Source organism: Ornithorhynchus anatinus, chromosome X2 (genome assembly GCF_004115215.2).
Source record: "Ornithorhynchus anatinus isolate Pmale09 chromosome X2, mOrnAna1.pri.v4, whole genome shotgun sequence".
NCBI lineage: Eukaryota > Metazoa > Chordata > Mammalia > Monotremata > Ornithorhynchidae > Ornithorhynchus > Ornithorhynchus anatinus.
The window spans coordinates 24,433,465-24,455,144 of NC_041750.1; the positions used below are offsets into that span (position 1 = coordinate 24,433,465).

Genomic DNA, 21,680 nt, shown 5'->3' on the forward strand with positions numbered 1-21,680 from the left:
TGTCCTGAAATGATATTCTGGGACCTCCTCTGTTGGGAGCCCTTCAAAAAGAAAAGAAAAAGACACCCCCCCACAAAAGGAAGCTTTCCAGTGCTGAGAGATTCTGAATCCCTCATCCGGGGTGGATAGTGATGTTCCGCTTAGGGTCTGAATGACTGTCTCATGGGGCAGGACTTCCCAGAACCCCCTCAAAAAGTTGGCCAGGAAGGGGACGTTCTCCCCACTCTGGGGCCAACTCAGTCTTGCATATAAGAAAGGGTAAACTCAATTCGCCTCCAGTTCTGACTACCATCCTCCACTTCATCCCACCGGATGCGGAGGTCACAAGTCAGCAGTGGGACAGAGACTGAGGTCTGGGTGGGCCGAAGGCGATCGGGGAGTTGCCGGGCGACCCTCAATCGGTTTCGGAGACACCCCCCGCCCCCAGGGGCATTCCGCGAAGTTGGTGCCAGAGACTCCGGCCTTCCGCGGTGGCTCATCCGGGGAGGGGGCGGCGGACGGGAAGGGTGGGCCACAGCTTCCTTTGCAGCGGGACCGAGAGGAGGAATACCCGAATTGCTCGTTCAGTCACTTCCTGCTCTTACCCTATTGAGCGATCGAGGGTCCTCACCCTCCTCCCCCTGCTCGATGCTTAATTCTCTGACGAATTAAAGTGCCTTCTCTCTTGTGCGCTCAGTGTAAGCACTGCCTCGGACGGATCGCCAACCTCAGCATCCGCGGCGAGCGGGCCGGGACCCCGGCGGTTTATTAAGCTGAAACTCAGTTTATGTGGTTGTGTTTGGTATGGCGGTGGTTGGGGGGAGACCTGCGGGAGCAAGGTAAGAAAAATGCCTTCCTTAAATACTTTGTTTTCTTTGGTACCAATTTTACACGTTGGATCCTTAGAGACAAGTACGAGCAAAGGAATGTGCATCTCTGCCGTCAGTCAGATAGGTGGTCCCCAGATCTGACCCCGTCCTCCCTCCCCATTCCGGGATGGTGGCGTCGGGCAGACGCCCCACCCCTGACGCGTGGAGGGACCTTCCATGTGGAAGGAAACGCCGGATTGGGGTCCTTGCCACCCTCGGGGTGCGAGTGGGAAGGGGCTCCGTTGGGAGCGGGTAGAATCGAGCGCGGGATGTCTGGCCAAAGGGCACCCGAGGGTCGAGAGAGGGGGTTTCTGCGTAAGCCGGTTTCCGGTTGCTCGGTACGTTGCACCGGACTCATTCTTGGGCTTTCTCAGAGAGGAAGCTCAACTGGCCGCCCTGGAGGTCTGGTCGGAAACGGGGAGAAATAAAATGATCATTTAGCCGATCGATTAGCCTCCCCTTCCCCGGTGGCTTCTCTTAAGCCCTTGATTTTGCCCCTTACAGTTCTGTCTCGAAAATAATCGTGGTATTGTGGTATTTGGACCGTGTCCGACCCAACTTGCTCGTATCCACTTCAGCGCTTAGTATAGTGCCTGGCACTTAGTAAGCGCTTAACGAACACCACAGTTACCTGGGTGCTTGCTGTGTGCTGAGCACTTTTTTAAGTGCTGGGATCGATACAAGTCAACAGATCGGACGGAGTCCTGTCCCACGGGGGCCCCCGGCATCTAAGTGGGAGGGAGAACAGGTAGAGTCACCACCGTTCAAATAAGGAAAGAGGCACAGAGCAGTGAAGTGACTTACCCAAGGTCACACAGCAGGCAAGTGGCAGAGCCGGGATTACACCCCCGGTCTCTCGACTCCCCGTCTTGTACTCTTTCCATTAGGCCTGCAGCTTTACATAAAGACCCCATTCCCATTCTTTCATCACCGAACTCCTGTCTCCTCGGAGGAAGGAGAAGGGACTATATGTCCTCTGGTCCCTCGGCCTCTCCTTCCCCACGGCCAGACCGCGAGCGGTGCCGGGAGGCGGGTGAGGGACCCGAACAACTGGTCTCCCACCTCCTGTTGTCTCAGGACGTCAGGGCTTCCCTGCCTGGTGGGAGAGACCGGGACATTACCTTCATTGTGCCCTGCTGTGATTAGAGCAGTGGAGAGAGGCCTGGCCTTGTCTCTGGGTTTTTTTTTTCCCCCCTTCTTTCTCTTTCCCCCCGGCCCTTTTCCTGACTCCAGCTGCCTCTTGGCAGTTTCAGAAATTCTTCTGGGTTGAAAAGCGCGGCACTGGTCTGATGCAGCAGAAAATATAATAAAGTTGCCTCAGTATTAAATTTGGCAATGTGGGCTTTAATGACCTATGGGAATTGCGTGTCTAGAGGGTGGGGGGTGGGGGTAAGGGAGGGGAGAGGAGAGCTCTTCTCATTTTCGACATTTCAGCAATGAAGATGGCCAGAGCTTTTCTTTTCCCCCATCCGTTTTTGTGGGGAGGGAGAGCACGGTGAAAGTTAAATTTGACCTTCGGTCCTGAGCACAGACGGTGAGGGAGGTAGCAAGCAGGCAGGCCATGGCATCGGAGGACAACGTCCACTTTTGGCCCGTTGTCATTTTAAAACAAGATACATTTTGCTAGCCTCAAAGCCACCCATAACTTTTGTTACAAGACTAAGATTGAGGCAGGGGTGAGGGACTGGGCTCGCCCTTCAGCCTTCCTTCAGCCCCTTGAAGCAACCTGGAAGTTTATTCCCTCCTCTCCTCCTCTTCCTCCTCCTCCCCCTCCTCCCCCTCCTCCTTCCCCCCACCCTCTCTCCTCCTCTTTTGATGGCCACGGGGAGCAGATCAGTCGATCAGTCCAATTTATTGAGCGCTTACTTTGTGCGGAGCACTGTAGTAAGCGCTTGGGAGAGCACAGTACAATAGAATTAGCAGGCACGTTCCCCGCCCGAAACGCATTTCTGGTCTAGAAGACGAGGGGATGGAGGCTAAGAACCGTTGTGAACAAGCCTAAGGGATTAGGGAGGTGGTGAGGAGGCTGTTTTACTGCTTCATGGAGCTGTGGGTTCTGAGAAATGTCTAAAAGGGAGAACTAGGGGACCACTGTGAGTTGTGAGTCCCACTTCTTGAGCCGAGGCCCGAACCCAGTGTCTGAGGAAGACTTGCACAGATCGGAACTACTGTCTTCTAGCGCCTCCCCCAGTGATAGAGACTTTTGGTTAATGCTTACTATGATGATGGTATTTGTTAAACGCTTACTATGTGCCAAACACTGTTGTAAGCGCTGGGAGAGATACGTGGTTATCAGGTTGTCCCAGATGAGGCTCGCGGTCTTAATCCCCATTTTACAGATGAGGTAACTGAGGCACAGAGAAGTTAAGCGACTTGCCCAGAGTCACCCAGCTGACAAGCGATGGAGCTGGGATTAGAACCCACGACTCCCAAGCCCATGCCCTTTCCACTGAGCCATGTGCCACGCCCCCTACTAAGCACTGGTGAAGAAGTTAATCAGTTTGGACACAGTCCCTGTTCTACCCGGAGCTCACGGTCTAAGCGGGAGGGAGAGCAGACATCTTATCCCCATTTCACAGATGAGGAAAGGGGGCGGCCCAGAGAAGTAGGGTCACAGGTCACAAAGCGGGCAAGTGGCGGAGCCGGCATTAGAACTCAGATCTAGTAACTCACAGTCCCGTGCTCTCTCTCCTAGGCTATGCGGATTAAAAAATAAATGTTAAAAATGGTATTTATTAAGCGCTACTACGTGCCAGGCACTGTACTGAGCGCTGGGGTAGATTGAAGATAACGGGGTGGACACAGTGTTGTTGTGTGCGGTGTTTCGTTTTGAAGTCCCGTGACCACCTTCTGGTGGGCGGCTCGCGGGAGCAGTCAGAGCGGAGCTCAGGAACGTTTCCAGGCCGGACTCAGGCCCCGCTTGGGTGTGTTTCTGTCGGACAGGCTCTCGGGACGGTAAAGGCCTGCGATCCTCTGGGAGATGATCCCTCCGGGATCCCCGTGGACCTCAGATTCTGTCCGGGGGGGGGGGTCCTGGGAGATCACTCCCAAAGGCCGTGGCAACCACCCGCCCCGGCCCATCGTGTGAACGGCTCGGGGAGCCGCGTGGGGCGGGGGGCCGGACGGGCAGCGACGCCTGGGGGTGAGGTGGCGGGTGTTGAGCGTCTCTGTGGATCTTGCCCCTCGCGCCTCACGCCAGCAGCAGGCCTCCACCTTTCGCTGATTCTCTCTCTCTCTCTCTGTCTCCCCTCCCCACCGCCCCCCACCCCCGGCTCGCCTCGGCCGCCCCCCAGGTCTCTAAGGTGAACGGAATCACGCGAACGTCATCCCTGGGGGCACACGCAGCCGGTGCCAAAAAGATGAGAGACGTCAGACCTTCACCGTCCAAAACTGTGAAGTACACCGCCACGGTGACCAAGGGCACGGTCACATACACCAAAGCCAAGAGGGAACTGGTCAAGGAAACCAAACTCAATCACCACAAGCCCAGTTCAGCCGTCAACCACACAATCTCAGGGAAAACCGAAAGTAGCAATGCAAAAACCCGCAAACAGGTGCTATCCCTCGGGGGGGCGTCCAGGCCCACCGGCCCCGCCGTGAATGGCGTCAAGGTCAATGGCAAGTTGAACCCAAAGTCATGCACTAAGGAGGTGGGGAGGCAGTTGAGGGAGGGGCTGCGGAATTCCAAGAGGCGGCTGGAGGAGGCGCATCAGGTGGAAAAGACGCAGTCCCCGCCCAAGAAGGCGAAAGGGGCGGAGGCCCCGGCCAAGAAGGCGGCCCCGGCCCCGGCCCCGGCCCAGAGGCCTCTGCTGAACGGACACGTGAAAAAGGAAGTGCCCGAGAAGGTCTCGGAGCGGAACCGGCCGAAGCGGGCGGCGGCCGGGAAGACCCCTCCCGGGAAGCAAGCACACGGCAAGTCGGAAAGCGCCTCCTGCGAACATCGTTCTACCTCGCACCCAGAGCCCTTGCACAAGCCCCACGACGCGCCGGGCAGGGCCGACAAGGGCGGCAGCCGGCCCGGCTGGGCCACCATGGACGAGATCCCCACCCTCAGGCCCTCCGCCAAGGAGTTCCACGACCCGCTCATCTTCATCGAGTCCGTCCGAGCTCAGGTAGAGAAGTTCGGGATGTGCAGGGTCATCCCGCCCCCGGACTGGCGGCCCGAGTGCAAGCTGAACGACGAAATGCGCTTTGTGACGCAGATCCAGCACATCCACAAACTGGGCCGCCGCTGGGGGCCCAACGTGCAGCGGCTGGCCTGTATCAAGAAGCACCTCAAATCTCAGGGCATAACCATGGACGAACTCCCCCTCATAGGTAAGCGCCGGCGCGCCCTCCCCTCGGCTCCCGGCCCGGCCCCTGGCCTCGCCTGCTGGCGGCCCCCCGCCCGGAGGGACCCGCCCCCCCGGCCGGAGCTGCGCCTCTCGAGGGGAGGGCCCGGGGCCCTGACCTCCTCCCGCCTCTCCCCACGGGCTCCCGGACGGGACCCCGCCCCCGTGCTGCGCCTCGATCCTCTCCGGCCCGTCTCGGCGCGCCGGGGTCCCGGTGACCCCCGAGGGGCTATTTATTGAGCCCTTCCTGTGGGCCGTGGGCCGGAGGGAGCTACCGTAGAGTTCAGCCCAGACCCAGGCCCCCTCCCGGCGTGGGGCTCGCGGTCTCGGGAGAAGGGGCGACGGGTCACGAATCCCCATTTTGCAGCTGAGGAAACTGAGGGAGGAGAGACAGAAGGGGGGAGTCCCTTAGGTGGTCCGGGGGCCCAGTTTGGGGCAGGATCTCAAGGCGGCTTTCCCTTCTCCCGCTTGAGACGGAGGGGAAGACGAGGCGCCCGGACGCTTACGATCGCCTCTCTGTTGGAGGCCGACCGGTCCCGGAGCAACCGTAAAACATCAAGGACGGGCAGTGAATCGTGGTCTGTGGCATCGTTCCCTCCGGCCGGGGCCACGGGGCCTGCTGCCTGCCCGAGGGCCACTGTAAGAGAGGGAGTGAGTCTGTGTTTTCGTTTGTTTCGTATCTCTCGGGGGTCCCAAGGTGGGGGAATCGTGAATCTGCGGTATCTGCGCTCGATCGAGGTGCCGTTTTATTGTGGGCGAAGTGCTCTTTTTGGGTTTCTTTCCTCCCGGTGGAAGTCGTTAGGCGCTCGCTGTGTGCCAGTCACTGTACTGAGCGCTGAGGTAGATACAGGCTAATCAGGATGAACACAGTCCACGTCTCACGTGGGGCTCCAAGTCTTAATCCCCATTTCGCAGATGAAGTAACTGAGACACCGAGAAGCGAAGCGACTTGCCCTTCTGTCCTCTGAGTCGTGCTCTTCCCGAGCATGGTGGGTTACTGCATTTCCAGGATCGGTAATAATCCCGATTGTGGTAATCGCTAAGTGCTTATCGGGTGCCAAGCACTGTACCGAGCGCCGGGGAGGACACAGGATAATCGGGTCATACGTAGCCCTTGCCCAACACGGGGCTCTCAGTTTAATTAAGAGAGGGAACAGGTATTGAATCCCCATTTTAAAGATGGTGAAAATAGTCCCAGAGAAGTCAAGTGACATGCCTTAGTTCACAAAGCAGGCATGTAGGGGATCCAGGATTAGGACCCAGGTCTTCTGACCCCCAGCAGACCACAGTGCCCCTCCCCCCCCCCCCTTTTTCCTTTTGTAAATGGTATTTGTTAAGCGCTTACTTTGTGCCAGGCAGTGTACTGAGTACTGAAATAAGATAGACGATGATCAGGTTGGCCACAGTCCATGTCCCGCGTGGGGCTCGCGGTCTTAATCCCCATTTTACAGATGAGGTAGCTGAGGTCCAGAGAAGTGATGTGACTTGTCCAAGGTCATGCAGCAGAGATAGCAGAGGAGCCGGAATCGGAACTCGGATCCTTCCGACTCCCAGGCCCATGCTCTATCCACTAGGCCTCGTGGCTTCTCCTGGAACACCTGGAGGATCGCAGGCAGAAGGTGTTTCTTCTACCTCGACCTCAGCCCTCTTTGGGGCAGAGTCAACCTTCCTTGGCCGGAAACGTCCCTCCGTAGGAGGCGGGCTTCCGGCCCGGCCCAACACGTGCTGGCAGAGGCCCCGGGGAGGCTGGGTGTGGGCGCCAGAGATACGAAACGGGAAGTGCCTTTCGCTTCCCCCGTAAATGGCCCCCGCCCCCGTGCCCTTTGTCTGTGATCGTCGGGTTCATTTTGTTACCATATAGGGTTAGGGCTAGCCAAGAGTTTCCTTAGGGCTCCGTCAGGGCAACAGAATGGCAGCGGTCCCGCAACTGAGCCGACCTCGAAGGTCCTCCTCACCCACTCAGTCGATCAGCCGGTCCGTGGCACCGACTGAGCACTTACCTGTGTACGGGGCACTTTCCGATGCGCTTCGGGGAGCGCAGCGGAGTGGGTAGACACGATCCCCGCCCTCACGGAGTTTACACTCTTGTGTGCAGACTGTGGCCCTGCGGGCTTGGGAGAGGACAGTCGAGTTTGTAGACACAGAAGGCCTCATCCCCGCACCTCTCTCCCGGGGTGGCGCGAGAGCCGCTCTCTTCGGCGTTCACCCTTCTCCCCGCTTCCAACACACAACCGTGCTGGAGACCGGGAGGCGGTGGCTTTCGAGGGGAGAAACCACTGCCGCGGCCCCGAACGATCTCCGTGACCCCGTCGGGCATCCGGCCAGGGTGAGGGGGCCGGGACCCCGAGGTGACGCGGTAGAGGAGAGGTGGAGCGGCAGAGGTCCCCACCTACTGAGCGCCGGCTCGGTGCTGGGCACCGACGGAGCGCGGAGGCGAGCGCCCGGTCCGGGAGAAAACGCAGACCCGCCCGCTCGGAGAGCCCTCCCGGAGGAGCCGAGGTTCGCGGTCCTTCCGGGCCGCGGCGACTGGTGCGGCCGGCCGGCGGGTCTGGGGGCGGCCGACCGGGTAAGTGGCGCCGGCGGGACTGGTTTGGCACCGGGAAGCATCCCGAGGAAGGCATCGTGGTTCTGTGCGTCACTGAGCCCCGGGTCTACCGGCGGTCGGGAGGCCAAGCTGACCGCCACCTGGGGGTGTCTGCCGGGTCCAGGCGGGCTGGCAGGGTCCAGGCTGGGTGGGCGCCGTGCCCAAAGGAGGTTCACAGCCCTTGCCCTCCCGCCCCTCCCGGGGCGATGGGGAGGATAAGCCGGTCCCCGGGAGTCTGTCGGGGGCACAGCGGCGGTCGCTCTCCCCTGTCTATCTCCCCGCCCGATCCCCGCCCACACGCATCTAATGGTCTCTTCCGTTTCCACCCCCCCCCCCCCCCCCCCACCGCCCCGCAGGTGGCTGTGAGCTGGACCTGGCCTGCTTTTTCCAGCTGATTAACGAGATGGGCGGCATGCAGCAAGTGACTGATCTCAAAAAATGGAACAAACTGGCGGACCTGCTGCGCATCCCCAAAACGGCCCAGGACCGGCTGGCCAAGCTGCAGGAAGCCTATTGCCAGTACCTGCTGTCCTACGACTCGCTGTCCGCCGAGGAGCACCGGCGCCTGGAGAAGGAGGTGCTGCTGGAGAAGGAGAGCCTGGAGAAGCGCCGAGGCCCCTTGGAGGGCCACTCGGAGAACGCCTACCACCGGCTCCACGCCCTGCCCCGCTTCGAGCCCAAGAACGGGCTGATCCACGGCCCCGCCCACAAGAACGGCTTCCGGAACAAGCTCAAGGAGGTGGAGACGGCGCCGCTCAAGACCGGCAGGCGGAGGCTCTTTGCTCAGGAAAAGGAGGTCGTCAAGGAGGAGGAGGAGAAAGGGGTCCTCGGCGACTTCCACAAGTGCATCTATAAGGTAAGGGTGGCCGCCGCTCCGTCCGTCCGTCCGTTCCCCGGACCGCGAGACCCCTGCCGGCGCCCCGGGCGGGTCCTCCCGCGGCGCGCGGCCTCCTGCCGGTCTCCCACCCACCCGGGCCGTGACGGGCCGGACGCGCTCCAGACCCCCGGGGCGTGGGAGTCTCCTGCGCCGTCCGTTCAGGCCGTGAGTATGGGGACCCGCGGGGGCCTGCCCGGTTTTGGTGCATCCCAGGGTCCCAAGGCCCGAGGAGGGCGACAGACGCGATCCTCACCACGGGAATCTGCGCCAACACAGTGCCCGCGGGCTAGGAGAGCCCCGGGTCCACTCCAGGTCTTCCCGTGCTTCACGACTTGTGTGTTTCCACCTGCTCCTTTCCCCTAATCCTTCCCAGGCTTCCCGCCGTGCGTGTCCCGCCCCACTTCCTGCTCTTTTCCGCCCTGGGACTTTCCCGGTGTTCCCCGATCCCACCGGCGGAGCCCACGTTGCCGTCGGTGGTCGAGAGGCAGCGGGTGCCACCTGAACCCACGCCATGTTTTCGCCTCATCCGCCGAGTGCGGTTAAACACGAGCCACCCGCCCCTCCTCCTTCCGAGACAGAAAGCAGCCCAGCCTAGCGGAAGGAGAACCGGGCTGGGAGTCGGGAGACTCGGGTTCCGACGCCGGCTCCTCCACTTGGCCGCTGCGTGACTTTGGGCGAGTCACTTGAGTTTTCTCATCCGACTCTTTCCCCATCCTCAGTTTGAGCCCCGAGATTTGTTCCGACTGGAGGGCGGAGCACTGGTGGGTGGCCGATCTGTTGATTCCCGCCCCCATCCTACCTATAGATGGGGTGTCCTGACAAGGCGAGGGGAGCCCTTCCTGGCCGAGAGTGGAGGGAATAAGTGAGGACAGGTGGGGAAGGGCAGATGGAAGCCAGGCTACCTGTGAGGGGAGCCGCCCGCCCCATTCTCCTCGGCCCTGCCGGCCAGCAGGGTCACAGGGCGAGATTGTAAATCCGCAAGCCCTCTAGTCCGTGGGCAGGGAACGTGTCTACAAACTCTCTCACAGAGTACTCTCCCAAGCGCTCAGCGTAGTGTCGTGCGCACGGTGAGCGCTCGGTAAGTGCCGCCGACGGATAGCAAGGTGTGGCCCCAGCCCGTAGCTCGCCCGGCTGTCGTGTGACAGCTCTGAACGGAGATCCCAAGGATTCCTAGGGAAGACGCTTGGGTTCTGCTGAAATGTTCTGCAGACAGCTGCCCCCCGCCCAACTCGTGTCCGAGGCTTTCACGTCCCAGGGTCGGCAACGGACTCCCAGCGATCGGAGAGCACTCGGGCAGTTCAGGCCGTTCAGTCGCCCGTTCGGCTGGAGTTGGGAATAAACATTAGGAAGCAGCGTGGCCCGGGGGAAAGAGCTAGGGCCTGGGAGTCAGAAGACCTGGGTTCTTCTCCTGACTCTGCCACCTGAGGACCTGGGTTCTAATTCTGACTCTGCCACCTGCCTCCTGTGACACCTTGGGCGAATCACCTCACTTCTCCTAGCCTCAGTTTCTTCACCTGTAAAATGGGGGATTAATACCCATACTCCCTTCTGCTTGGACCGTGAGCCTCGTGTGAGGCAGGGATTGTATCTGACCTGATTATCCTGTACCTGTCCCGGTGCTTAGTGCAGTGCTCAGCACAGAATAGACACGTAATAATCAGTCAGTCGATCGTGTTTATTGAGCACTTATTGTTTGCAGAACATTGTGTTAAGCGCTCGGGCGAGTACAATATAACAGGCGTATCCCCTGCCCACAACGAGCTCACAGCCTACAGTTTATCGTTTTTATACTTTATATCGAATTTATATTCATATATAATTTGTAGTTTATATCATTCAGAGCGGCTCCCACGGTTATAAATTATCATTATCGTAAACCACCCCTGAGGCATTTGGCTTTGGAGTGATTTCCTCGTATCCCTGTGGGCAAGGATGACAGGTTTGCTCTTTGCATTTGGAAACCGTGGCTCCAAGTGGACGCTGTTGATTGTAAAACCGGGGGGGGGCGAGCGCCGGAGGCCTCAAAGGGCGAACCTTGTCACCCCTGTTGCCGAATTGTACACTCCAAGCGCTTAGTACAGTGCTCTGCACATAGTAAGCGCTCAGTAAATACTATTGAATGACTGTCCAGCTGGGCGTGGCCGTTCTTGTTCGGAGGAGTCTCGGCTCAGACATACCAGCCCCACGGCTGCCCTCCGCAGCAGGGAATCTCTCGAGCAGGTGGCCCTCCGACCCGTTTAATCACGAGCCAGAGTTGGCCGGAAACATTCCCAGAGCATCTGGGTTTGCGGAGCGGGGCGGCGGGGTTGGGCGTCGGTTAGCGTTCACGTGGCGATCGCTCTGCTTTCAGGGAAGGTCCGTTTCTTTAACCACCTTTTACCGAACGGCAAGAAACATCATGAACATGTGCTTCAACAAGGAACCGGCCGCGGCCGAAATAGAGGTGAGAGCCGGGGTTGGGGAGGAAGAGGAAGGAGGCTCCCGGGCAACCGTGGTCTGGGCCTGGATAGAGAGGTGCTATAGGGAAGGATCAGGGGCTGGCGCTTTACAACTTTCCTTTTTATTGCCACAAATCCTTGGTGTCTGGTGTTTTCCATTTCTTGCTTTTGCAAAGGTTAAAAAAACGAAAAACAAAACTCCCTCGATCTTTCCCAAGGCGCTCGGAGCCTCACGGTGAAAGAGAACTTGGCAAGTGGTGGTGTCTGATGGTTTGTCGTTATTAAGCGCTTACTGTGTGCGGAGCACTGTACTAAGCGCTTGGGAGAACACACTAGAACTGTGACTGCAGCGGGCAGAGAGGGCCCCTGATGCTGTCGAGGAGGATGCTGGGAAGAAATTCCACCCCCTGCGGGAGGTGACGGCAGGTCCTCTCCTGGTGTCACCATTGTGGAGAGAGAACATTCGAGAAGAAGATCGGCAAAGGGAGAGTAAATGAGTTCCCTTGGGCCCTGGCCAGCGAGCGTGGCCTGCAGCGGTTCTCTGCTTGGTTCCACCTTGAGGCCATGCCATCCTAGAGAAGCAGCGCGGCTCAGTGGAAAGGGCACGGGCTTGGGAGTCGGGGGTCATGGGTTTGAATCCCGGCTCCGCCACCTGTCAGCCGTGTGACTGTGGGCCAGTCACTTCACTTCTCTGGGCCTCAGTTCCCTCATGTGTGAAATGGGGATTAAGACTGTGAGCCTCCCGTGGGACAGTCTGATTACCCTGCGTCTCCCCCAGCGCTTAGAACAGTGCTCTGCACATATTTTAAGCGCTTAACAAATACCGACATTATTATTATTATTATCCTGGATCCTTGATCCAGGCCAGACTGTGCCTGGGCTGGAGCAGGAGCTTCTGGCAAAAGAACTCATATTCTTGGTTAAGTCTTTCAGCTTTCGTTTTCCCGCTTCCTTGTCAACAGGCTCACCCCTTGGGGTCCCGGGCCCCCGGGGGCAACCCCAACACAAACGTGGCCACGAAAGTTGCCGGAGGGGCAGCTCTGACTCCATCCGTCTATCACAGACCCAGGTTCTCCACCTCTGGCAGGCAACTGCAGTAATAGCAGCAGAAGCAGCATGGTCTAGTGGTTAGAGCAGAGGCCTGGGAGTCAGAAAGGCCTGGGTTCAGATCCCAGATCTGCCACTTGTCTGCTGTGTAGCCTTGGGCAAGTCATTCAACTTCTCTGGGCCCGTTAATTTATCTGCAAAACGGGGATTAAGACTGCGTGCCCTATGTGAGACAGGGACTGTGGCCAACCCACTTACCTCGAATCTACCCCAGCACTTAGGGCCCGGCACCCAGTAAGTGCTTAACAAAAATGCCACAATCAGTAGTAGTAGTAGTAGTAGTAATACAAATAAGGTTATTAAGCGCTGAGGTAGATGGGAGGTAATCCCGCTGAACACAGTTCCTGTCCCAGAGGGGGCTCGTGATTTAAGGAGGGATCTGATTTAAGGAGGGAGAATGAGTACTTTATCCTCGATCAGCGGATGAGGAAACGGAGGCCCGGAGAAGTGAGGTGATCTGCCCAAAGTCCCACGGCAGGCACGTGTCGGAGTTGTGATTTGAACCCGGTTCCCCCGACTCCTGTGTACAGATAGATATGTATATGGGTGTGGCCCCCCTCCCCCTCTCTTTCAGCAAGAATACTGGAGGTTAGTGGAACAGAAAGATTGCCACGTGGCAGTGCATTGCGGGAAAGTGGATACCAACACGCACGGCAGTGGCTTTCCGGTGGGAAAATCGGAACCGTTTTCAAGGTGAGGTTGGGTCCTGCCCCGTCGTGTCCGCCTGGGATTCTGGGGCCGGGGAGGGAGGAAGGAAGGAGGCTTTCTAATGACTGCGTCTTTGTGATCTTCTCCTTCAGGCATGGATGGAATCTTACAGTCCTTCCCAATAACACGGGCTCCATCCTGCGTCATCTTGGTGCTGTGCCTGGTAAGCTAGGTCCTGACCCCAACGTGCCCCGCCGAGGAACCTGGCGCCAGTCACCTACCTTCATTCATTCGTTCGTATTTATTGAGCGCTTTACTATGTGCAAAGCACTGTCCCGAGCGCTCGGAAAGTACAGCTCAGCAATAGAGAGAGACGATCCCTGCCCACGATGGGCTTTCAGTCTAGAAGGGGGGAGCAGACGTCAAAACGAGCCAACGGGCATCAGTAGCATTAAAATGAATAAAATTATAGGTATATACACATTAAAGCAAGTAAAAAGGCACCTTGATATCCCAAAGCACAAGGAGGGTCCCAACCCTCCGGCGAGAGGCTCGTTTCCAAAGCGGCGGCGGACGGCTCTCTGCTCGCCCCGATGGCTGGGTGGAGGCACCCTCACGGAGACGCCCGTGGGCGACCGGGAAGGGCTCGGTTCGGGTCGTCCTGCGCCCGGTCCCTGCTCCGTGGGCTTTCTCGGAATTCCCACAGCACACCGCGGAGCCCGGTCGGGGCTAGACAGGTCTCTGGTTCTCACGTCCATTCTTTATAGTGTCGGGAGAGGAGGAGACCTGTCCGCTTCCACCTTCTTTTTGGCATCCGTTCTGCGGGATGGGGAAATGGAAAGGTAGCTGGCTTCTGGGTGTGGTTACTGGGGGAGAGCCGTCTAATTCTCTGAAAACTCTTTCGTTTTAGGAGTGACAATTCCCTGGCTAAATATTGGCATGGTCTTTTCTACCTCATGCTGGTCTCGAGACCAAAATCACCTTCCATACATTGACTACTTACACACTGGTGCTGATTGTATTTGGTAAGTAGGCCCGAGCTCTTTCCGTTTCATTCCCGGTTTGTCTTCCCGCCCCAAGTACGCGCGGAAGCTCACAGACCCGCTCCGTCTGGGTACTGGAGAGTGTGGACTGCCCACTGAGAACAGGGGAAAGAGAGGTTTTAGAGCCCTGGGTCTCTGGTCTCCCGAGGACCAGAACAGTGGCTCGGGGTGCGATTTTGAGAGATGCCAGCGGCCTTCCTGGTGTTCAAGCCTGCTTTGTGCTGCTCTTTCGTGAGGTCCCGAGGCCCTTCGGCTCCTTGCGGGTGGAACCCCAGCTAAATTAACTAAAAATGAGGGGGCTCATTTGAACAGCCCACTTTGATCCTTTGGATCAAAATCCTTTGACCTTCCGTCTACTGATGGCCCTTCCCCTTATGGCAAGACGCCGTTGTGCAGCTTCTGACAGCCGCGGTTCTCCTCCACTGTGTTTTTAACACAGCCTTGCAAATCAGTTTAAGTACCACCTGCCTGGTCTTCTGCGTGGAGGCGCGCCGGGAGTCGAAGTCGGTCGTATTTATCGAGTGCTTAGTGTGCGCGGAACACTGTACTGGGTGCGTAGTGTAACAGACACGTTCCCTTGTCCGCAGCGAACTTACAGTCTAAGAGTTTGCTGAGTGGAAGCAGGCGAGGGGCTACTTCCACGACTGCTTGAAGACCCGGTCTGGGGGTTAGGATGGGAAGCTCCCACTTCTCAGAGATTAACCTGGCACTGGGTTCAGGACCCAGCTAGTTCTCGGGAAGCAACGTGCCCTGTTGGTTGGAAAGACCATAGGCTCGGGAGTCAGGGGGCCTGAGTCCTAATTCCAGCTCCACCACTCACCTGCTGTGTGACCTTGGTCAAGTCACTTCTTTGGGCCCCACTTTCCTTAACTGAAGAATGGGGATTCAATACCTGTTCTCCCTCCTACTTAGACTGTGAGGTCCTTGAGGGTCGGGGACTGTGTCCAATCTGATTAATGAGTATCTGCCCCGGCACTTACAACAGTGCTCGACACATAGTGAGCGCTTAACAGATACCATTATTATTATTTTTTCTTACTTTGGACCGAATACACAGTGTCCCAGAGTTCTGAAATCATTAGCTGTAAGTGCCAAATGATACCTATGTGGACTTTTTTTTTTCTTTAAACCGAGAATGATGGAAAATTCTCTCCGACTGCTGGATGCTGCCGTCATACAGTTTCCCAGTGTGACATCACCACTTTATTTCCATGGCAACAATGCCGTCGTCTTACTGGGGTGATCCATTTGGGCCAGAACCCATTCTAGATGTCCCCCTTCTCAAGGAGACTTCCCCTGCCCCCCCAGGCGGCAGGCCCCGGGCTGGTGATGGAGTCTGGATGGCGGGCGAGGCAGCCCCGGGGCAGCCGGGCCCTGGGTTGTGGGGCCGCTCCGCTTGCCAGCCCATAGCGCCGACCCCGGAGATTTAGGGACGGGGCTCTGTGCCGGGACGTGCCGAGAAGGGGGCGGGGTGGGGGGTGATGGGCTGCATCCTGATGGCCTCTGTTTTCTCCCTCCCTCTACCCCCGTCAGGTATTGCATTCCTGCTGAGGAAGAGAACAAGCTTGATGATGTGGTCCACACCCTGCTGCAAGCCAATGGCACCCCGGGACTGGAGATGCTTGAAAGTAACGTCATGGTACGTCCCGCTGGGCCGCCGGCTCCGGGGAACTCGGACCCACGGCCCGGGCCCGATCCCCTTCTCCCGGGCCGAGTCACCGACCCGGGCTTCGGGGGCCCCGGGAGGGTGGGAGGGCTCCATCATCGATGGTACGTATCGAGCGCTTTAATGGGTGCCAGACATACGGCGCGTATCGCCAGGGAAGGGGTCTGGCTTGGGAAAGTCGTCATCCTTGCCAGGGGTGGGTGGTCCACCCGCCCCACGCTCCGTGGCACAGCCGGAGCCTGCGGGCCTCTGCCAGCCACGCTGTCACGCCAGCACGTCACCCTTCCCCCCGCCCACCCCTAGAAAACGGGGGTCTCCGGGTCACAGGCTCTTGTGAAGTAGGGGCAGGGCGGGGGGGTCGGCTCCGCCTGTCGCCGCAGCAGCTGGTGCCCGGCGGCGGTCACGTGGGTGTGAAACCGGGAGAGTCCCCTTCTGTCTGATTTCCAAAGATGGCGCAGGGCAGGCCGGGCGCCCGGTGCCGGGGCGAGGGCGAGGCGGGGGCTGGCGTCGGAGCCGGGGACGGCACCACCCCGGCGGCCCGCACCCGGCTCCCGCCGCCTTCTTTCCCCTCGACGGACCCCGGGCTGGGCAGGCGAACCCGCAGCCGGCCAGCGTGGCCGCCGGTACCGCCCGGTCTCCCTCACCTCCCCGGCTCTTGGCTCCCCGCCCGGTCCCGGGAGCTCCCACCCTTTCAACCGCAGTCCCGGTCACCGACGCTGGGAACGACGATTTGCCTTCTCAAAGGACGACCGTCGAATCTTTATCGGAAAACCGCTCCCGGGTCTTACGGTCCTAGGATCGGAGAGAGCTAGAGGTCATTCCGGGCCACCCCCGACCCCAGACCGTTCGAGAGCGGATGTAATGGTAGTGATATTTCTGAAGCGGTTACCGCGTGCCGAGAGAATCCGGTCGGACGCGGGCTCCGTCCCACCCGGGCTTCCGGTCTGAGGACGGCGGGTGTCTCACCCCCACTCGATAGAGGAGATAAGCGAGTCACGGAGCCGCCGAGCGACTCGCCGCCGGTCACGCGGCAGTCGGGGGGCGGGACCCGTAGCCGGGCCTCGGGTCTCCCGATGCCCGGACTGGGGCGTCCACACCCCCCCGACGACGGCTGATAGCCCCCAGGCCTCTGGGCCGCCCCCCTCGGCCCGCTTCTCATCTCCCCCGTCTCCCCCCCTCTCCCCGGAGCAGATCTCCCCGGAGGTGCTGTGCAAGGAGGGGATCAAGGTGCATCGTACTGTACAGCAGAGCGGCCAGTTCGTGGTCTGTTTCCCGGGATCCTTTGTGTCTAAAGTGTGTTGCGGCTACAGCGTTTCTGAAACTGTGCACTTTGCTACCACCCAGTGGACAAGTATGGGGTTTGAAACTGCCAAGGTAAGGCGGGGCCGGGACCGGACCGGACCGGACCGGACCGGGGAGGTTCTCCCGCCAGTCTGCTTCCCTTCTCCCCTCCGCGCCCCCTCCACCCCCCCGGCGCTGGATGGAGGTGGTCGTCAACGAGGGGCTCCCGCGAGAAGGCATTAGGCTGCTTGGTATCTGGCACTCCCTGCGGGGTAAATGATCGGGACCTCCCGCCCCACTCCTATAGCGAACGGGGAAGATCTCCGTTTAAGTCCTCGAGCGGCCTTTCTGCCGGGTGGGCCCAGAAGCTCTTTTCCGGCCCGCCGGTTGCCCCAGCTAATGAAGACGAACGGTCCCGACGGCGTTTCTTCGGCGCCCACTTTGTCCCAGGCACGGGGTTAGGCACCGAGGTAGATACGGAGTGATCGGATTGAGCGTGGCCCTCGTCCCGCATGAAGCTCTCCGTCTAAGGCGGGGGGCGGGGGGGATCTTATCCCCGTGCCGCAGACGAGGGAACCGAGACGGAGGGAGGCCGCGACCCGCACGGGGTCACACGGCGGGCCGGTGACGGAGCCGGACCGGACGCCGGATCTCCGGGACGGAGCCCGGGGCCCGGCTGAAGGTCGGGGCCCGTGGCGGGTCGGTGGGGGCCCCCCCTCGGGGCCGGGGCTGCGCCTCCTCAGCGGTGGCAGACGACCCCATCCCCCCACGTGCGCCCCCCCCCGGCTATCTCCCGTGACCTCTCCCCCCGGACGGCAAAGGCTCGCCTTCCTCTCCCGCCGGGCGGGAGGCCCAGGCCACGGCGGGCGTCCGCGCCCTCGCCCCCGTCCCCCTCCCCGGCGACGTCCGGCTCCCCTGCCCCCCCCCCCCCGCCCCCGGCTGCGCCGGCCCGACGCCGTGCCGCTCCCCGCAGGAGATGAAGCGCCGGCACATCGCCAAGCCGTTCTCCATGGAGAAGTTACTGTACCAGATCGCCACCGCGGAAGCCAAGAAGGAGAACGGCCCCGCTCTCAGCACAATCTCCGCGCTTCTGGACGAGCTCAGGTAACGGCCGGCCCCGGCCCTAACCGGAGGGACGCTCCACGGACCTCCCCGGGCCCACCTCGCCCCCGGCCCGGTCCCGGCGAGCACCGAGGCCGGCCTCCTCCTCCTCCGGACCGGGGCTCCAGACCCGAGGGACCGACGGCCGAGCGCGGGGTCTCGGCGGGGGCCTACGTGTGGGGAGGCGCCCTCCCCCCCATCTCCCCGCCTCCCTTTCTGCCCGCCCCGGGGCCCGGGGCACCTGTCTGAGCGGCACCCGGAGCCAGCGGGCGTGTGCCCGGGTGCCCGTCCTGCCGTGTAACCGTCTCTTCTTCTCCCCACCTTGTAGCGGCGCCCGCTCGCCGGGTCCCCCGCTCCCCGGGGGGAGAGGCCCGGCGAGCGCCGATGGCCGGCGCTCAGCTTTCCGCCGCCGCCCCGCCGCCGGCCGGCGCCTCGACAAATAGCCTCTTGACTGCAAGCATTGTTGAAAGCGGTCTCGGTCTCCGTGCGCGCCCGCGGGCGCGCACGCACGAGCTCCGCCGGGCCCGCGGGCCCTCTGTCTCAGCTAGGGTGGAGCGGGGGGAGGGCCTCTCGGGCGGAGGGGCGGCGGCGGAGCCGGGGTCCGGCGGGCGCGCCCGCCCGGAGGCCGCGGCGGGGCCGGGGCGCGCGGACCGGTGACGGGCGCCGCGCGGTCTCCGTCCGGGCAGGGACACGGAGCTGCGGCAGCGACGGCAGCTGTTCGAGGCCGGCCTCCACTCCTCGGCGCGCTACGGCGGCCACGACGGGGGCGGCGGGGGCGGCGGCGGCGGCTGGGGCGGCGGCCCGGCGGCGGACGGCAAGAAGAAGCCTCGAAAGTGGCTGCAGCTGGAGACGTCCGAGCGCCGCTGCCAGATCTGCCAGCACCTGTGCTACCTGTCCATGGTGAGCCGGCCCCCCCGGGGCGGGACGGGAGGGTGGGCCGGGGGCGGCCCCCCCGGCGGAGCGCGGACCCGCCCGCCGATCAAGCCGTCCTTCCGCGGCACGTACCGAGCGCGTGCCGTGACGGGAGCGCCGTACCCAACGGTCGAGGGGGGACCGCGCCGCGCTCAGTAGAGGCGATCCCCGCGGGCGGGGCGGCGTTCCCCCCGCGGGGGGCTCGGTAGAGCCTCTCTCCGGGGGCCGTCCCTCTGCCCCCCGTTCCCCCGACCCCGAAAGGGAGCCCTGGGAATTCCGTGACGGGCTCCCGACTCCGGGAGAGGGGGCCGGCGGCGGCCACCGCTCCGGGCCGCGGGTCGGAGGAGGGGGGAACCGGGCCCGGTGCCCCTTGGCCCCCGGCTGGGCGGGGGGGGCCGCCCCCACTGGAGTCCGTCCCGGCGGCGGGGAGACCTTCTTACCTGCGGCCCGATCTTGCCTTGGACCGGTCTCGTTTCTCTCAGCCCCCGGGGCCCGCTCTGTGGCAGGATCCGCCCGGGATGTCTGCCCCACCCTCTTCCTCCCCAGCCGACCCGGCACCGCCAGAGGGGGATTAGGGCCGGGCCCGGACCCGGAGGGGGAGAGCCGCCCACCTCCCGCCTCCCCCCCGGTGGTGGCCGGAGTCACGTCCCACCCGACCCCCTCGAGCGACCACGTCAACCTGTCTTTCCTCCCCGGGGCTTCAGGGGCGGGTGGCCGTCGTACGCTGGTCGGGCCGGCCCTGAGCCGACCGGCCGGCTGAGCCCCCGTCGGATCCTTCGTCTCCCGCGAGGCGCTACTCCGCCCTCCTCCCGTCCCCCCGGCGGCCTTCCCACCCAGCCCAGGGAAGGAGGCTTAGCGGCGGGAGCCCTGGCTCGGGGGTCAGAGGACGTGGGTTCTGATCCCAGCTCCGCCGCTTGTCTGCTTTGTGACCTTGGGTGTCGCTTCGCTCTTCTGTGCCTCAGTTCCCTCGTCCGTATGGGGATTAAGACCGTGAGCCCCACGTGGGACAACCTGATGACCCTTTATCTACCCTGGTACTTGGGACAGTGCTTGACACTTAATAAGGGCTTAACAAATACTATTATTGTTATTATTATAATAATACTCTCCCACAGCGCACTGCTGAGCCCAGGAGGAGGCGAGAGATCCCCCGCCCCGGGACTCCGAGTCTCCCTCGAACCGGAACGCTTTCCTGTCTTGCCCCCCAGGTGGTGCAGGAAAACGAAAATGTCGTGTTCTGCCTTGAGTGTGCTCTGCGTCACGTGGAGAAGCAGAAGTCCTGTCGGGGTCTGAAGCTGATGTACCGCTACGACGAGGTCGGTGCTGGCGACGCCTCGGCCTGGGGGGCCCCCGGCGGGGGCCGGGTCTGCAGACACCCCCCCCCCCCCCCCCCCCGGTGCTCGGCGCCGGGGGGCTTAGGGAATTCAGGGGTATGAGCCGGGCGGGAGGGGGTTCTCGTTGCCTGGGTCCTGGGGCTCCTGGGTGTCTGAGCCCGCCCGGGACCCCGATCCCTCGTCTGAGGTCTGATACCCAGGGCTTGCTCTGCTCTTGCCCTTGGACTGCAGTCCCGTCCCGACCTCGGTCTAGATGCTTCTTTTTCGGTCCCCCCCCGCCCCCCCTTCCCCCGCCTCCCGCCGCTGCCCGCCCTCAGTCGGATATTCCCTGGGTCTGGGCGCCCTCTGGCTTCCGGGATCCTCTTGGAGCTTGGCTAGCCTCCGCGAGGCCCGAGAGGTTCCGGGTGAGCGGTCTTCTTCCTCTCCCGTCCCCCATCCTCTTAGGGGACCAGGTCCCAGAAATGAATTGGATTTCGCCCTCTCCGGCGGTCGGATGAGGAGGACCGGCGTTCGGGGCGAAAGGCCGAGGCGAGGGGGACGACGGGCAAGGATTTACCGAGCCTCGACCTCTGCTTCCGGGGGAAGGGGACGGGGATAGCGGTGAGGGGGGATGACCCTCCCCGGTTGGCGGGGCGGGAGTGAGGGGATGCCCGCTGCATCTACGGCGGTTGTCTGAATTCTGAGCAGAGGCCCGGATCACCCCGAGGCCTCCCGCTGCGTGCCTCCGAGGAGCTGGCAGAGGCAGGATGGCCAAGGGCGGGTCCACGCTGGCCGCGGTGGCCGCGTGCCCCGTCCCTTACCCTTGGCCCACCGGCGACTGAGCCCTTACCGGCTTCTCCTCGCTGTGAGCTCGTTGTGGGCGGGGAATGTCACCGTTTATTGTTGTACTGTACTTTCCCAAGGGCTTAGTACGGCGCTCTGCACGCGGTAAGCGCTCGGTAAATACGACCGAATGGACGAGTGAATCTCCCCGGGCGGCTGAGCCCCTTCCCAAGTCGGGAAGCCCACCGCTCCCGTTCTCCCGAGCTCTCGGAGCCCGGGATGACGGGAGGCCCCAGGGAGGAGAGAGGAGAGGAGACATCCTTGGGCGGCCTTGGGGTCCCAGCCAAGGCCTGTTGGAGCTCCCTGGGGATCGGGGACAAGGTTCAGGGTCAGGAGGGAGTGCCGTCTGTCCCCTGAAAGAGAAAGCGCCCCGGTACAGGGAGGGAGGCGACCACCCGGGCCACGGGTGGGACCGGCTGGGGTGCCAACCGCGCTTTCTTTGTAAGCCAGTTGTGGGGGCGGCCGGGCACCCCCCGGTTCCCTCGCCAGGCTGGATCGGGAGTCCCAGGCTCCATCTGCCCGAGGCCCGGCTGCCCGCCCGCTGACCACGGGACCCTTTGAGCCGGGCAGGCCTGGTCCAGCCGGGCAGATGGAACAGGGTGGGCTGCCCGCCGGCCCCCAGTCCCTCCGCGCTCCCTCACCCGGGCTCAGAAATTCCCACGGCCTCCTCCTCCTCCTCCTCGCTGAT

The 21,680-nt window shown here is 61.8% G+C and overlaps 1 protein-coding gene across 2 annotated transcripts in view; it reads left to right on the forward strand.

Moving 5' to 3' along the window:
* JARID2 (jumonji and AT-rich interaction domain containing 2) overlaps window positions 1–21,680 on the forward strand; it is a 209,515-nt gene that overhangs the window by 187,444 nt on the left and 391 nt on the right. For both annotated transcript variants that reach the window (XM_029052933.2, XM_029052934.2), the window contains 11 exons: window positions 4,142–5,165; window positions 8,120–8,619; window positions 10,991–11,083; window positions 12,760–12,878; window positions 12,986–13,056; window positions 13,744–13,858; window positions 15,410–15,515; window positions 16,734–16,916; window positions 17,797–17,927; window positions 18,611–18,824; window positions 20,045–20,152. In XM_029052933.2, the coding sequence (XP_028908766.1) occupies window positions 4,142–5,165; window positions 8,120–8,619; window positions 10,991–11,083; window positions 12,760–12,878; window positions 12,986–13,056; window positions 13,744–13,858; window positions 15,410–15,515; window positions 16,734–16,916; window positions 17,797–17,927; window positions 18,611–18,824; window positions 20,045–20,152 (2,664 nt within the window). The remainder of the gene's footprint in view (window positions 1–4,141; window positions 5,166–8,119; window positions 8,620–10,990; window positions 11,084–12,759; window positions 12,879–12,985; window positions 13,057–13,743; window positions 13,859–15,409; window positions 15,516–16,733; window positions 16,917–17,796; window positions 17,928–18,610; window positions 18,825–20,044; window positions 20,153–21,680) is intronic.